Source organism: Phyllostomus discolor, chromosome X (genome assembly GCF_004126475.2).
Source record: "Phyllostomus discolor isolate MPI-MPIP mPhyDis1 chromosome X, mPhyDis1.pri.v3, whole genome shotgun sequence".
NCBI classification, from domain to species: Eukaryota; Metazoa; Chordata; class Mammalia; order Chiroptera; family Phyllostomidae; genus Phyllostomus; species Phyllostomus discolor.
Window position 1 is genome coordinate 95853083 of NC_050198.1, and position 17563 is coordinate 95870645.

A 17563-nucleotide genomic window follows, 5' to 3' on the forward strand; every position below is an offset into this window, starting at 1 on the left:
ACTTTATTGTGGTGGTCTGCAACTGAACCTGCAATATCTCCAAAGTATGGCTGTATATATATGGATAGACCTATAAGATATAGGTATAATAAATCTATCTATCTCTATTTCTGGGTTCTATGTTCTATTCCATTGACCTATACATCTATTTTTGTACCAATACTATTCTGTTTTAATGTTTGTATATTTATATTGTGTTTTAACATCTAGTTGTGCTAGTTCCTTGTCATTACTCTTAATTTTCAAAAATTGCCTGGGTATTTTTGACTGTTTATTCTTTTGGATGAATTTTGGAATAATTTTCTCAAGTACCAAAACACTATGAGAATTTTAATTGGAAGTGCATTAAACATTTGATTTAATTTGGAAAGAATACCTTCACAATATTGAGTTTTCCCTATATATAATTATGTTATATTATATACTATATATCTATACAATATTATATAAAATATTTTAAATATTACACACACACACCCAGTGGAATACTCTTAGCTCTTGCCCATTTTTAATTAGACTTTTCTGGTCATTGAGTTGTAAGTGTTCTTTCTATATTCTGGATACTATTCTCTTATCAGATATATGACTTGCAAATTTCTCCTATCCTGTGAGTTTTTTAACTTTCTTGATAGTGTCCTTTGAAGCACAAAAGTGTTTAATTTCAATGAAGTCCAACTTCCTATTTTTTTCTTTTGTCATTTGTACTTTTGATGTCATAGATAAGAAACCATCACTAAATCCAAGGCCAGCAGACTTTACCCTATGTTTTCTTCTTAGAGTTGTATAGGTGTAGCTTTCACTTTAGGTATTTGATCCATTTTGAGTTCATTTTTGTGTATGGTATGAGATAGGCTTCCAAATTCACCCTTTTCCATGTGAACATGCAGTTGCCCCTGCATCATTTATTGAAAAGAGTATTTTTTTACTCCATTAAATTATTTTGGTACCCTCAGCAAAAAGCAATTGAGCATAAATGGATTCATTTGCTTCTGGACTCTCAATTCCATTCTATTACTATAGAAAGTTTTGTTTTTTTTTTTTCATTGATAAGTTATTTCTCCAAAGCCTAAACTGGGACCACTCTGAACAGAATTCATGTCATTTTTGCCCATACTTATGAACTAATTTAAGTGGGGTGCCACATGACCTCACTGAGGAAAATGAAGCTGAATTCTCCAGGAAATGAGAAATAGGAAGTGTGGTGATTGGTACATTAGAAAGAACTTTGGATTAAAATTAGTAAGACCTGGGTTTGGATGCTAGTTCCATTCAAAGGTATATGCAAGTTACTTAACCTCTATAAGTTTTAGCTACTGTGAAATGAAGATGATGCCAATCTTGCAGGGCTTCAGTTAACATTAAGAGACAAAGGTTTTGAAAATAATGGCATAGTTCTTGGTACACAGTAGGTACTTGACATAAGGTCAACTCACAGCTGGTGCATGGTCCTGTGGCTGCCTCCCTTCTGACCCAGGGTAGTTTATGTGGTATCAAGAGAGATGGACTCCTCGGTGGGTACCTGTCAGTTCCCACAGTTCTGCTCCTATCTCCTACACTGTGTAGTAGTTATGGTTCCACTCCCTTACATTTTCTGTCAGGGGCAGTATATATGGCAGACGAAGAGGAAAATGGCTCTCCACAGACCAGCTTTCTGGCCGGGTTTGAGGGAAGTACAGTAGTGAACCACAGAGTAAGTAGGAAATAGTCATACTTGGTTTTATACACCCAGATCTTTATTTTAATTTTAAAAACAAACAACATAACTGCATGCAAAAGTTTTTGCCAGTGCAGAAATGTGTCACAACTGAGGGCTTGGATCAGCAAACCACAGTTCAGGTCCCCAGTTTATCTTGTAGTGGTCCCCAAATTGTAGGGAAAGAGTCTAGGAGGAAACAAACCATGCCTGTTCTCAACAAGGCTTCTAAGTCTAAACCTATATGGTGATGGTGTCACTAAGGATCAGGAGGAAGTGGCATGGTGTTCTTTGGCTTCTCATTCCTCTGCTCAGAGAATTAGCTGGAGTCAGGGGGCCAAAAAGCACCTGTGAACTCACAAGACTGCTTGCTGAACTGGGTTGTTGTCCAGTCTTCCCATGTTCTTCTGGTTTCTTCCCCCCAACTTGACTCATTAAGTACTTTGTAGCTTGGTTGGCCTCCTATTTCACACCTCCCCCCCCCCCAAAGTCTTCCATCCATGTAGTCTTACTTGGATCTTTCAATGCTTTGGGGTTTAAGAATAAGGGAATCCAACTCCTATTATATGATTGTCAGATCTTGGGTCTCAGGAAGGCCATACTGAACTTTGTGCTGGTCAAACAACTTGCGCAGGGCACTGATGTAGAGTGCGTGGTATTTGTCCACTGTCTTCTCATCTGGATTCTTAATCTTGGGGATTGGCAGGGGCTCCCCAACTATGGGGAAGAAGAGATAAACATCAGAGTTCCCTCCCAACTCAAATTACCCATCCCTTAGAGGGAGCTGCATATTGAAACTCAGTGTGTGGGTCCCCTCCCCTTTCTTTGCCCCCCCCAACTCCATATTCTCCAAATACCTAATGTCACAAATGCACAACAGAATGAGAACAAACTCAGGGAAGTGCCGAAGGACTGTAAATGAACAATGATGCCCTCATAGCAGTTGTTGAACTCTCTCCCACTGGTGAATGGCCATAATTCTTATCTTTTCAGTTGTCCTCCCCACCATGCCCTCCACCACACCCAATAGAATTCCCATTGCCTGTCTCAGCTGTGTGCCATGGGTCTCTGGGACTTGATGTGTGACTTGGGGGTGGGGGGGATCCAGGATCAGTGTGGTTCATAGATACTGAAAGCTCACCAACAGTAGTAATCGGCCGATTGAAAGGCAGGAAGCCCCAGGATTCTCGAGTGAGGCCTCGGCCATGGAAGACACAGAAATTTAGTCCCACGATTTTTTTGCATATCATTTGGAAGAAACTTATCAATGTGCCCTGAAGGAATGCCTCTTGCTTGTAAACGTCATTCTCTCCAAAGGAATAGGAAGGGACAAGGTATGCTCTGCAAAGAGAGGGGCAGAAGTGTGCATTTTCCCAGGAAACTTCCCCCACTGAAACCCTCACAGAGGTGGGAAACCTCTAAATCTCCCCAGTATAGGACAAGAACCCAAGCACCGAAGCATCTCCATCCTGTGTCTCATTCTTGCCGTGCCCCACCCTCCCAACTGAACCCTTTATGAAGAGCTGCTACACATTGTCCTGTAATCAAAAGAAACCAGTCTTGGGCAGCTTAACTGCCTTTATTGCACCCAGCATCCAGAGTAATCTTCCTAACCTGCATATCTGGACATGTCATTCTTCTCTTTAAAACTCTTCCAGAGCTCCTCACTTTGTACCAGGCTGCTTAACATGGGCTTTGTATTCGAGCCCTACCTACCTGGCTAGCTTCCCCTCACCCCACCCTTTCTTTGCCATCTGCTATGTTAAGCCGTGTTAACTGTGCCCAGTTCTCTCTTGTCTGTGAGTCTCTGTGCATTCTGCTCCCTCTGCTGGAAATGCCTTCTTTCTGTTTTCATGTAGCTAATTCTATTTTGCCCTTCAACACTCAGCGTTGATTTCATCCCCTTAAAGAAACTTTGACCACCTCCAATTTCTTCTCCCACAATATGGATTAGGTACCCCTCACTTAATGCATATTTTTCTCCTACACTAACACTATCTTAACTCTAATACAGTCATCTCCTTACCTGTCTGACTCCTCAGTTATCTGTCAAGCTGATCAAAGTTGGGAACTGTTTCATTTATCTATGAATCCCTAGGGCCTGGCATAATACCACATATATTGTAGGTCCCCTGAATTGTTTCTGCCTTTTGGTTTGATTGGCAAATCCTACTAATATTTTAATTCACAATTTAAATATCACCCACTGATGTAACTTCTCATTTAGATGAAAGTCTTTCCATTAATTGGTGATCTCATAGAAATTTGTACATATCTCCATTATAATACATCATTCATTGAACAAGTATTTATTAAGTTCTTTCTATATTCCAGTACTGTTTTAAGCCCTGGGGATACATCAGTGAACACAACGGATATTTAAAAATTTCTGTAATCATGGAGTTTACCTTTAGGGAAGACAGGCAATAAACAATAATAACAAACAAACAAAAACAGATAGATAAATAAGATTGATGATATATAAGAAAATGAGCCCTGGCTGGTGTGGCTCAGTGGATTGAGCACTGGCCTGTGAACCAAAGGGTTGCTGGTTCAATTCCCAATCAGGGCTGGATTGTGGGCCAGTTCCCCAGTAGGAGGCATTCAAGAGGCCACCACACATTGATGTTTCTCTCCCTATCTTTCTCCCTCCCTTCTCCTCTGCCTAAAAATAAAACAAATAAAATCTTTAAAAAAATAAAATAATAAGTGCAATGGAAAAGACAGAGCAGGACAGTCGGGATAGACCATACTGAGAAGAGGGACAGCTAGGGCACAGGCCATAATGCAGGAGCATGCAGCTTGTTAGAGGGACAACAAGGAGGCTAGTATAGCTCTAAGGGAGTAAGCAAGGAGGAGAGAAGTGGGTGATAAGGTCACAGAGGTGGCCAACTGCCATATTATATAGGGTCCTCAAGGCCCTTATAAAGATTTTAACTTTTGCTTGGAGTGAAATGGGAGTCATTGGAGCATTTGGAGTAATGACATGATTTCACTCATGTTTAATAAGATCATCCTGATAGAGGGAACATACCTCAACATAATAAAGGCCATATATGACAAACACACAGCACACATCATACTCAGTGGGCAAAAACCGCAAGTGTTCTCCTTAACATCAGGAACAAGACAGAGATGTCCATCCACTCTCACCACTCTAATTCAACATAGTACTAGAATTCCTAGCCACAGCAATCAGAAAAGAAAAAGAAATAAAAGGCACACAAATTTAAAAAAGGAAGTAAAACTGTTATTACTTGCAGACAACATGATATTGTACATAGAAAACCATAAAGAGTCCACCAAAAAACTACAAATCTAATAAATGAATTCAGCAAAGTAGCAGAATACAAAATTAATATTCAGAAACTGGTGATACTTTTATACATCAATAATGAACTATCACAAAGACAAACTAAGAAAACAATCCCATTTACTATTGCAACAACAACAACAACAAAATAAAGTCCCTAAGAATAAACTTAACCAAGGAGGTAAAAGACCTGTACTTGGAAAGCTATAAGATGCTGAAGAAAGAAACTGAGGAAGATACAAATAAGTAGAAGCATATACTGTGTTCATGGACAGGAAAAATTAACATCGATAAAATGCCCATACTACCCAAAGCAATCTACAGATTCAATGCAATTCCTATTAAAGTACCAATGGTGTATTTCACAGAACTAGAATAAGTACTCTAAAAATTTACATGGAACCACAAAAGACCCCAAATAGCCTCAGTAATCTTTACAAAGAAGAACAAAGTTGGAGGTATCACACTACCTGATTTCAAACTGTACTACAAGGCCATAGTAATAAAAACAGCCTGGTACTGGCATAAGAACAGGCATATAGATCAATGGAACAGAACAGAGAACCCAGAAATCAACCCATACTTTTATAGTCAATTAATATTTGACAAATGAGGCAAGAGCATATAATAGAGTAAAGACAGTCTCTTCAACACATGGTGTTGGGAAAATTGCAGATACATGCAAAAATGTGAAACTAGACCACCAACTTACACCACATACCAGAATAAACTCAAAATGAATTAAAGACATAAACGTAAGGCATGAAGCCATAAAATCCTAGAAGAACACACAGGCAGTAAAATCTCAGACATCTCTCAGAGCAATATTTTTTGCTGATTGTCTCTCGAGGCAAGGGAAACAAATAAAAAATGAAACAAATGGGACTACATTAAACTAAAAGGGTTTTGCACAGCAAAAGAAATCATCATCAAATAAAAAGGGAATCCATGGAATGGGAAAACATATTTGCTAATGATACATCTGATAAAGAGTTAATTTTCAAAATACATAAAGAACTTATACAACTCAACACCAAGAAGACAAACAACCCAATTTAAAAATGAGCAAAGAACCTGAATAGATACTTCTCCAAAGAGGCCATACAGATGGCCAATAGACATGAAAAAATGCTCAACATCATTGATCATCAGAAAGATGCAAACTAAAACCACAATAAGATATCACCTTACGCCTGTCAGAATGGCCATCATCAATAAATTAACAACAAACAAGTGCCAGTGAGAATGTGGAGAAAAGAGAACCCTCATTCACTGTTGGTGGGAATGCAAATTGGTGCACCCACTGTGGAAAACAGTATGGAGTTTCCTAAAAAAATTAAAAATGGAACTTCTTTCTGACCCAGAGGTCCCACTTCTGGGAATATATTCTAAGAATCCCAAAACATCAGTTTGAAGAATATATATACCCCTGTGTTTGCTGAAGTGTTATCTACAATGGGCAAGGTCTAGAAGCAGCCCAAATGTCCATCAGTAGATGAGTGGGTAAAAAAAGCTGTGATACACCTCTCTGAGAAATCTTTCCCTATTCCTAGAGTTCATAAAAATATCCCCTATGATTTCTTCAAGAAGCTTTATACTTTTAGTCTTTTCTGAGTTTGCATTTTAATGTGGTTGGAAATTTAGAAACTTAAAGAAATGTTAAGGGTAATTGGGATAATCAAAATACAAATGATTTGAAGAACAGTGATTATAAAATTTAGAAAAAATGACTTCCAACCAAGATGGAGGCATAGGTAGACACACTGTGCCTCCTTGCACAACCAAAAGAAGGACAACAACAATTTAAAAACAAAAACCAACCAGAACTGACAGAAAATCGAACTGTATGGAAGTCCGTTAACCAAGGAGTTAAAGAAGACACATTCATCCAGACTGGTAGGGGGGTGGAGACAGGTAGCGGTGCAGAGAGGACTCCAGACAAGGCAGTGTCTGGTGGGCAAGGCAGCAGTGGGCGGACCCGGCAAGGCGGCAGATTGCATACTGGATGGTCCCACATTCACTCGCAGAGAAACCTGCGGGAAAAACAACTGGGGAGCGGGATGGACTACGCAACCCCCGGCCCCAGCTCAGGGAAATAATGCCTCTAACCACCAATTGAAAACACCTGTGGGGGTTGAGGCAGCAGGATAAACTCCCAGTCTCACAAGAGAGTTCATTGGAGAGACGCACAGGGTCCTAGAATGTACAAAAACCCACCTGCTCAGGAATCAGCACCAGAAGGGCCCAAATTGCTTGTGTGAAGCAGATGAAGTGACTGAAATCCAGCAGAGAGCAGAGCAAGAGCCATTGTTCCTCTCAGACCCCTCCCCCACATACAGCATCACAACACAGTGATGTGGGTTACCCCGCCCAGGTGAACACCTAAGGCTCCACCCCTCACACGTAACAGGAGCGTCAAGACAAAAAAAAAAATGGCCCAAACAAAAGAACAGATCAAAGCTCCAGAAAAAATATAACTAAGAGACAAAGAGATAGCCAACCTATCAGATGCACAGTTCAAAACATTGGTAATCAGGATGCTCACAGAATTGGTTGAATTTGTTTGCAAATTAGATGAAAAAATGAAGGTTATGCTAAGTGAAATAAAGGAAAATGTACAGGGAACCAATAGCGATGGGAAGGAAACTGAGACTCAGATCAACGCTGTGGACCAGAAGGAAGAAAGAAACAGCCAAACAGAAAAGAAGGAAGAAACAAGAATTCAAAAAAAATGAGGAGAGGTTTAGGAATATCCAGGATATCTTTAAACATCCCAACATCTGAATTAGGGGTACCAGAAGGAGAAGAGGAAGAGCAATAAGTGGAAAAGTTATTTGAACAAATAATAAATGAGAACTTCCCCAATCTGGCAAAGGAAATAGACTTCCAGGAAGTCCAGGAAGTTCAGAAGAGTCCCAAAGAAGCTGGACCCAAGAAGAAACACACCAAGGCACATCATAATTACATTAGCCAAGATTAAAATGAAGGTGAGAATTCTAGACGCAGCAAGAGATAAGGAGACAGTTACCTACAAAGGAGTTCCCATCAGACTGTCAGCTGATTTCTCAAAAGAGACCTTGCAGGCAAGAAGGGGCTGGAAAGAAGTATTCCAAGTCATGAAAGGCAAGGACCTACATCCAAGATTGCTCTATCCAGCAAAGGTTTCATTTAGAATGGAAGGGCAGATAAAGTGCTTCTCAGATAAGGTCAAGTTAAAGGAGTTCATAGTCGACAAGCCTTTATTTTATGAAATGTTAAAGGGACTTGTCTAAGAAAAAGAAGATAAAAAACATGTACAGTAAAACGACAGCAAACTCACAATAATCAACAACCACACCTAAAACAAAAAACAAACAAACAAACTAAGCAGACAACTAGAACAGGAACAGAATCACAGAAATGGAGATCACACGGAGGGTTAGCAACAGGGGAATGGGAGGAGGAGAGCAGGGGAAAAGGTACAGAGAATAAGTGGCGTAGATGGTAGGTAGAAAATAGAAAGGGGGAGGGTAAGAATAGTATAGGAAATGTAGAAGCCAAAGGACTTACATGTGCAGCCCATGGATATGAACTAAAGCGGGGGGAATGTGGGTGGGAGGGGGTGTGCAGGGTGGAGGGGAGTGAAGGGGGGAATGAAACAACTATAATAGCATAATCAATAAAATACATTAAAAATAAAATTTAGAAAAAAAGCTGTGATACATTCACACAATGGAATACTACATAGCCATTAAAAAGAAGAAAGTCTTACTTTTTGCAATAGCATGGATGAACCTGGAGATTAATATGCAAAGTGAAATAAGCCAGTCAGTGAAAGACAAACAGCATACGATCTCACTTCTATGTGGAATCTAATGAACAAAATGAACTTATGAAAAAAATAGGAACATAGGCATAGATACATGGAACAGAATGGCAGCTGTCAGAGGGGAAGGGTGTTGGGCTGGATGAAAGAAGCTGAAGGGATTAAACAAAAATAAATATAAATATAAAAATAAATATATTCTTTCATATGGACACAGACAACAGTGTGTTGATAGCCAGAGGGAAAGGAGGTGGGGAGCTGTGGAGGTGGGCAAAGGGGGGATAAATGGGGACAGAAAGAGACTGCTTTGCTTGGGGCAATGGGTGCACAATGCAGTGTGCAGATGTTTTGTTGAGTTGTACACTTGAAAACTGTATGGTATTGGGAACCAATGTCATCCCACTAAATTCAATGAAAAAAATAGGATCATCCTGGCTACAGTTGAAAATAGATTCTTGGATGTGGGGGAGACAAGGATAGAAGCAGGGAGAGACCTTGGGAGACCAACGTAATAATCCAGGGGAGAGCTGATAGTAGTTCAAACTGGGATGGTAGTTGAGATGGTAAGTGGTTGGCTTCTGGATATATTTTATAATTATATGTCTGTCTTCCCTATTGGACTGAGTTCCTTAAAGGTGAGATGGGGTGTTACCTATTTTTATATCCTCAATGCCTAGTACTATGTCTGACACACAGCAGGTGTTCATACTGCTGAATGAATGCATTCTATTTCTCAAACCAGATTATATGCTCTCTGGGGGCAGGAATCATGTTTTACTCATCTTTGCAATCCCAATGGTATCAAGCCCAGTGTCTTCCTTGCCCTGGGTAGGTTCTCTAGGCCTCTCAGTTAATAGGTTTATATACAGTGAATCTGCTCTTCTCCACACCCCCAGCCTGCCTACAAGGCTAATGGGTCTTCTTCTATTGTTCTTTCTCCAACTTCAGGTAAAAAAAAAGTGTCCACCAAAATGTGTCTGGAGGCCCAAACGCCTTTTAGGGACAGTGTGAGGGAGTAGAGAGAATTCATCAGAGTCAAGAGGGAACCCCCTCTACAAGTTTCCAAGGAAGGACACCATTCTGGAGAGGTTCGACAGAGGACATACGGCATCCAGACAATAGGGCACCAGAACCTAGAGACCCACCCTGTCTTCAGTGCCAACTTCACAAAACCTTTACGCCGTTTAAGAAAGATGGTAGAAACTTCTGGCTGGCTCATGAGGGCTTCAGCAGCTCCGCCCACCACAATAACCACGGCATTGCCTGAGCCTTTCTGAGTTAGCAAATATTTCAAGGCCAACTTGCTCACGGGGCACACACCTGTGAAACCAAAAAGTCAACAAACTTGATGCGTGAGAATGAGGTAAGGGGTTCTTCTAGGCTCTTAATGATGGAGACAATTCTGTTTCCTGACTAGTGTTTCTCTTCTTCTGTCTTTGACCTCCACATCCTGGCTTACCCCTAGTCTGAGGTTTGTCCTTAGGATGAGCTGCTTGCATTCGAGTCTGTGCTACTACAGTTGGGGCGACACTGAGTTCCTCTGCCTACCTCCTCTTAGTTCACTAGCATTTAAGCACATCCCTTCCCTCTTTACCTATCAACCACAGCCATCTTTCACTTTCCCCAGGCTAGCAACACTGGAGACTCACCAGAATCCTCTCCCCAGGGCTGATCAGAACTAGCCACCACCAACCTGCTTCCTCCCTAGAGTACCTGCTGAAGGGGAACCATTGGCTGGGGTTTCTGGAGAGTAGGCAGACCCAGAAGCCTGCCCAAACCAAACTGAAATGTAGATGAACCATGGAATAAAGATAACACCCCTCTGCTCAACAATAGTCACAGCCCTGACTGACCAGCATGGCTCAGTTGGTTGAATGACCTCCCACAGAGTGAAAGGTCATTGGTTCAGTTCCTAGTCAGAGCATATGTCTGGATTGTGGGCCTGGTCCCCAGTTGGGGCATGTGTGAGAGGTAACTGATCAGTGTTTCTCTCCCTCTCTTTCTACCTCTCTTCCCTTCTCTCTAAAATAAATAAATAAAACCTTTTAAAAAAATTTAAAAAATGCTCACAAACTCTTTTCCTTACCTCTGCTTCCCATCTTTGCCCTGAATTTGCCTTCTGTATCCTCCTGGGATGGCAAAAAAATGCCTCCAGGCCTCAGTCATTGAGAGAGTCCGCTGCTCCAGGTTCACGCCAACATCAGAGGGGAGCAGAACCATCCTTTGGGACTCTAGTGTTCCTATGTGTTCCCTTCAGATAAATGTATCTTACCTGTTAATATTTGGCTTCAGTTTTTTCTGGTGTCCACAAAGATGGATATTCATCCAGAGAGGACATTTGTCACTGTACCCTAGCTTGAAGCCTGGCATGGGGTGGTTGTCCTGGATTGTGATGGATGTTTATCCTTTATCCTTTGACATCTTATGCAAGTTTGAAGGGATTCCCAAGAGAGTGAAGGTCATGGACCAGCTAGTATGAAAGACTTTACAATAACTTTAAGACACTCTGGGATGAGAGCTGCTTTATAAATGACTGGCCAGAAGAAACCAACTAATATCCAAGAAAGAGACTGATAAAGTTCATCTGAGCTGCTCCTTTCATTACTGACTTCCCCATCATTTGGGTTTGATATTTGGCTTTGATCCTGAACTCCAGCCTTTTCCTTTCTTCTCCAAAAATATTTTTGGCAACTCTTATGAACACCCGTAACTTACCCTGATGCCTAACCAAACTCTGCCTCCCAGATCTTAGACAGAACCTGATGCTTAGCCACATACTCCTGTTACTGGTCTAGTGTGTTTAGGACTCATTTTCTACTAAGTCCTCTTCCCGCAGGGAGTGAGAATTGGACTGTATCTCAGGGCTTATTGAGGTTGGAACCCTGAGGTAGATCAGAGGATAGGATTATTCCCCATACTCACCCATTGACATCACATAGTCTCGCACAATTGGCCACCAGAAGATCCCTTCCAAGGTCCCTAGAGAAGGAGTGATGCCTGGGAAAGTCTGAGCAAAGCCAGTGGCCTCAGTGGCAAAGTTGATGAAGACCCCAAAAGAGAAAATGCCATGGGGGTGGTTGGCAATGATATAGTTGTGTTTGGGAGAGAGGTCATGAGTCTTCACCAGCTGTTGGAGGGAGATTGAATCAGAACCATGGGTAGGAAGAAGGAAGAGAGGACATATGAACTCAGATCCCAGCAGGTAACCTGTGTTTCCTTTGGGGAGCCCAAATTCTTGTGCATTTGGGATGTCACCAGGGGTTATGATGCTCAGAGAGGTTGACCTGGCTTTTTCATTGTGAGGAAATGCTGCTCTCCATCCACCCATCTCCTTACCTCCCCATCCATCCTGGGCCACTACTCTGCATTATGCTTCTGAGCCTTGACCTTCACTACTGGCCACCAAAGCCTTTGAAAACATGAAGCTGAGTGGAGAGGGAAGAATCTGAGCAACAGGGCCCAAGGACATCCAGACAAAGGGGTAGTCACCTTTATTGGGAAGTAATTTTGGAAATACTTCCAGAGGGTCCATGTTCGTACCCAAGCTAAACGCCTACCACCTGCGGGTACAGAAGGAAAGGGAAGAGCAGGTGAGATGTTGCCAATTCTTCTACCATTCCCAGAGGGGGAGGGTTCTTCCTACAGTTCTCAGGTCACACAGGGTACAGAGCTGTAGGTACTGTCCCTGAATCCAACTCCCCAGAAAACATAGGGAGCCCCTCTACTTCTGGGCTCAGACAGAAAGGGGATAGGCAAAGAGTATGAGGTGGGCTACCTACACAGAAACCTCAACCTTTAAATTCTGCCCTGGCTGGTGTGGCTCAGTGGATTGAGCGCGGGCCTGTGAACCAAAGGGTCCCTGGTTCGATTCCCAGTCAGGGCACATGCCTGGGTTGCAGGCCAGGTTCCCAGTAGGGGTTGCGTGAGAGACAACCACACATTGATGCTTCTCTCCCTCTCTTTCTCCTTCATTTCACCTCTCTCTAAAACTAATAAGATCTTTAAAAAAATTCTTCCTTGGTGGCCTGGTAGAGATCTCTGTTCCCTGATTGAAGTTTGCTCCCCTTCCCTCTAACCACCCTTTGCACTTCCCTATCCCTCCCCCTCTTCACTGCCCCCTCCTTTCCTTATCCCTTTCTTTCCTCTCCCCACCCTTTCTCCCTCTGCCTCTCCCCCATTCTCTCCCTCCACATCCCTCTCTCTGTGGTTACATCGTTGACACAGACAGGGACCACCGCTCTTCCCATGTCTCTTACCTTGATTGTGGGTTTTCCAATCATAGGCGAGCCAGGCTAAGGCGAGCACAGACAGGGCCCAGAATTTAGTGAACACCAGAAAGGTTAAAGAGATAATGGAAAAAGCTCCTAAGGAGACACAAAGGGTTCATGCTCTTCAGTTTTCTTTAAGATTTAAAAAAAAACATTTGTTTTTTATTTTTATAATGATAAAAGTAATATATTTTTTAAAATACATAATCTTTGTTATGAGTTTAATACACCTCTTAGAGCTCTGACCTTTGCTCTATACTGAAGGAGCAGGTCAAGGCTGGTGTGAGGCCCATGTCTACCTCTCTCCAAATCCCCACCTAGCTCTGCTGTAGTCCAGGCTGACTGCTGAGTCCCTGAATCTGAGTTCCCTGGATGGCTCCCATCTTAACTGAGGAAACAGCAGAACCATGATGTTCTCAGCCAGGATCAAAAGGCAGCACTGCTTGGCAAGTGGAAAAGCACAGTCCCGTGGGCCAGTGGCTGCCATCTCTATCCTTGGACTTCAGAAGTCCCTTCTAGAAGCTTGACCCTCCTTCCTTTGTGGAACTTCTCAGTTGGCACAACCCAGCAGAGAGGGGCTGCCTGCAGTGCACAGGCCATTTGTTGCTGAGAAACAACAAATGAGAAAACACTTTGGAACCTGTTTTACTACATTCAGTTTTGTCCTAGTCAATATGTCTCTTCAGTTTACAAGGGGAAAAATTATCTGTTAGCAAAGGGCCACAGCAGGCTGTGAACTGCAAATGTGATACATTTTAACAGCAGTGGGAATTGAATTGCATTTTAAAATCTGCATTTAGCCCTGGCTGGTGTGGTTCAGTGGATTGAGTTCCGGCCTGCAAACCAAAGGGTCACTGGTTCGATTCCCAGTCAGGGCACATGCCTGCATTGTGGGCCAGGTCCCCAGTGGCAGGTGTGAGAGGCAAACACACTTTGATGTATTTTTCCTCTCTTTCTCCCTCCCTTCTCCTGTGTCTAAAAATAAGTAAATAAAATCTTATAAACAAACAAACAAACAAACAAACAAGTTCTTGATGCATGAGAAAGAGGCTAAGTACACATATTGTAAAATTTTTTAAAAAGACCCACTGAAGGGAATGACTTCTTTGACCAGGTAACAACATCATGGATGGTAGAAAAAAAATTTCAGAGAAGGGGAAGAAAATCAAGGGTTACTTACCAGCAGGTTTGCCTCTTATTTTTAGATGAAAATAACAGGAAAAAGACAGATTGGGCATTTCTTTAAAAACTTGTGTTAGGGAGTAGAAGAAACCTTAGAGATGAGCTGAATTCCCTTTTACAAGAACTAGCTGAGATGGTTGTTGTAAGCATGCTGATTAAGTAGGAGACAGTGGTGAGAGAAATTTTATGGGAAACCTGTCATGGATGAAAGTCCTACTACCTCTGGCCCTCATAAACAACAAGAGTCAATCCTTGGCTGCTGTTGCTCAGTGGACTGAGCACCAGCCCACAAACCAAAAGGTCGCTGGTTTGATTCCCAGTCAGAGCACATGCCTGGGTTGTCGGCCAGGTCCTCAGTTGGGGCGTGCGAGAGGCAAGCACACATTGACTCTGCCTCTCCCTTTCTTTCTCCCTCTCTTCCCATAAAAAATAAGTAAATAAAATCTTTTTTTGTTAAGTGAGAGTCAATTTGCTGGGAAAATTCAGATAAAGTTAAACAGGGATAATTCTTAGTTAAAAGTAGTTGAAGTGTATCATTTCCTTTATATCTTGCTTAAAATACATTTTGTTTGTATCCCCAAAATTTAGAATAAAGCCTTGTACACAGTAGGTGTTTAACAAATATCTATAGACGTACTGAAAGATAAATGTTTTCTCTTTTCAAAAATAGCTGAACTTAAATGATTAGTGTTTAGTCATCATTTATGTTAGCCAAATGAGATATTATTTAAAAAGCATGGATGGCATCGCAGGTTCGATTCCCAGTCAGGGCACATGCCTGGGTTGCAGGCCATGGCCCCCAGCAACCGCACATTGATGTTTCTCTCTCTCTCTCTCTCTCTCTCTCTCTCTTTCTCCCTCCCTTCCCTCTCTAAAAATAAAAAAAAAATTAATTAAAAAAGCATGGATGAGTATTCTCACTGCTGTCTCCCTTGCTGTGTGATCCCTCGGCCTGTCGCCAGTGCTGTATTGCCAAGATGTCACTTTCTAACAAGCTGACTTTGGACAAGCTGGACGTGAAAGGGAAGTGGGTCATAATGAGAGTGGACTGCAATGTTCCTATGAAGAACAACCAGATAACAAGCAACCAGAGGGTCAAGGCTGCAATTCCAAGCATCAAATTCTGCTTGGACAATGGAGCCAAGTCCGTTGTTCTCATGAGCCACATGGGCTTGCGTGATGGTGTCCCCATGCCTGGCAAGTACTCCTTGGAGCCAGCTGCTGTAGAGCACAAATCTCTGCTGAGCGAGGATGTTCTGTTCTTAAGGACTGTGTGGATCCTGAAGTGGAGAAAGCTTGTGCTGACCCAGCTGCTGGCTCTGTCATCCTGCTGCAGAACCTTCACTTTCACATGGAGGAAGAAGGGAAGGGAAAAGATGCTTCTGGGAACAAGGTTGAAGCTGAGCCAGCTAAAATAGAAGCTTTCTGAGCCTCACTTTCCAAGCTAGGGGATGTCTATGTCAATGATGCGTTTGGCACTACTCACCGAGCCCACATCTCTATGGTGGGAGTCAATTTGCCACAGAAAGCTGGAGGTTCTTTGATGAAGAAGGAGCTGAACTACTTTGGCAAAGCCTTGGAAAGCCCAGAGAAATTCTTCCTGGCCATCCTGGGCAGAGCTAAAGTTGCAGACAAGATCCAGCTGATCAATAACATGTTGGACAAAGTCAATGAGATGATTATTGGTGGTAGAATGGCTTTTACCTTCCTTAAGGTGCTCAACAACATGGTGATTGGCACTTCTCTGTTTGATGAAGAGGGAGCCAAGATCGTCAAAGATCTGATGTCTAAAGCTGAGAAGAACAGTATGAAGATTACCTTGTTGGTTGACTTTGTCACTGACAAGTTTGATGAGAATGCGAAGACTGGCCAAGCCACTGTGGCCTCTGGCATACCTGCTGGCTGGATGGGCTTGGACTACAGGCCTGAGAGCAGCAAGAAGTACACCGAGGCTGTCACTAGGGCCAAGCAGATTATATGGAACAGACCTGTGGGCATATTTGCATGGGAAGCTTTTGCCCGAGGGACTGAAACCCTCATGGATGAGGTAGTGAAAGCCACTTCCAGGGACTACATCATCATCATAGGTGGTGGAGACACTACTACCTGCTGTACCAGATGGAACATGAAGAACAAAGTCAGCCACGTCAACCCTGGGGTGGTGCCAGTTTGGAGCTACTGGAAGGTAAAGTCCTTCCTGGGGTGGATGCTATCAGTAATGTTTAGTACTTTTGCTGCCTTTTGGTTCCTGTGCACATCCTGTAACTCCACTTAGTGCTTTCTGAGTCTCTACTTGGTATTAGCTACAGTCTTCCCCCCTGGCAAGATCCAGCCACTAGTGGCCGAGAGATGTAGCCCAGGAACATGTAACACAGCTGCACAGCAATGGCACATCAGCTCACCTTCACTGCACCCTGGATCTGGCTACATTCTTCGGGATCCCATTTGCATTTCCAATGGCTAAAACACTGTGCATTCTAGAGTGCATATATTTATATTTTGCCTGTTAACCTATTAGCTTAATCCTCTTCTTGGAGTAGCTTACTCTGATGAGCATTGTCATTGTTTTGCTACTCAGCATGAAAACAAGATAAAATTCCAGTTGTAGGGAGGGAGGGAGATGAAGCTGGAGATCTATTAAATAAATAATAAAAGTATTCATTGAAACTCAAAAAAATAAAAAATAAAATCATGGATAGGTCAACTGAGCACTTTATATCTATTCTCTTTTAGCTGTCCACAAGCCCTAAAGGTAATCTAAAAGAGCAGTACCTCAGTGAACACCATCTTCCTTGCAGAATCTATTTAAAGTGCAGGTGTGGCACCTAGGAGACCCTAAGTTTCCTGCTAGACCTAACCTGTGTGAGTGTCATCATTGTCACTCATGGTAACAGAAGTAGGATTTTAAAAACTGGAAGAAACAGAAGCCAAACATGGAAAAGCTAAAGCTCATGGAACAAGGAGTCCCTTGACAAAAAGCAAGAAGATATGCCCTGGCTGGTGTGGCTCAGTGGATTGAGCACTGGCCTGTGAACCAAAAGGTTGCTGGTTCAATTCCCAATCAGAGCACATGCCTGGGTTTCAGGCCAGGTCCCAGTAGAGGGTACACAAGAGGCAACCACACATTGATGTTTCTCTCCCTCTTTTTCTCCCTCCATTCCCCTCTGTCTAAAAATAAAATAAATCTTTGAAATAGAAAAACAAGGAGATCTGAAGCAAGAATGATGAAAAAACCCATTTGTGTGCATGTGTGGGTGATTCTTCCTTAGATATTATGGCCTTGATACCAGGACATGCTTCCA

At 42.4% G+C, this 17563-nt stretch overlaps 2 protein-coding genes across 2 annotated transcripts in view; one reads left to right on the plus strand and one right to left on the minus strand.

Moving 5' to 3' along the window:
* Positions 1–1711: 1711 nt before the first annotated feature.
* DGAT2L6 (diacylglycerol O-acyltransferase 2 like 6) overlaps positions 1712–17563 on the minus strand; it is a 29052-nt gene continuing 13200 nt past the window's right edge. Inside the window, exons 2-7 of the mRNA XM_028522894.2 lie at positions 13068–13175; positions 12301–12371; positions 11734–11938; positions 9957–10131; positions 2835–3034; positions 1712–2410 (exon numbers count right to left, since the gene is read on the minus strand). Of these exons, the coding sequence (XP_028378695.1) occupies positions 2256–2410; positions 2835–3034; positions 9957–10131; positions 11734–11938; positions 12301–12371; positions 13068–13175 (914 nt within the window). The 3' untranslated portion in view covers positions 1712–2255. The remainder of the gene's footprint in view (positions 2411–2834; positions 3035–9956; positions 10132–11733; positions 11939–12300; positions 12372–13067; positions 13176–17563) is intronic.
* On the plus strand, positions 15181–16487 carry LOC114505025 (phosphoglycerate kinase 1-like). Its single transcript, XM_036016498.1, is given in 3 exon segments — positions 15181–15521; positions 15524–16414; positions 16417–16487. Coding segments are annotated over 3 exon segments (1245 nt in total). The 5' UTR covers positions 15181–15238.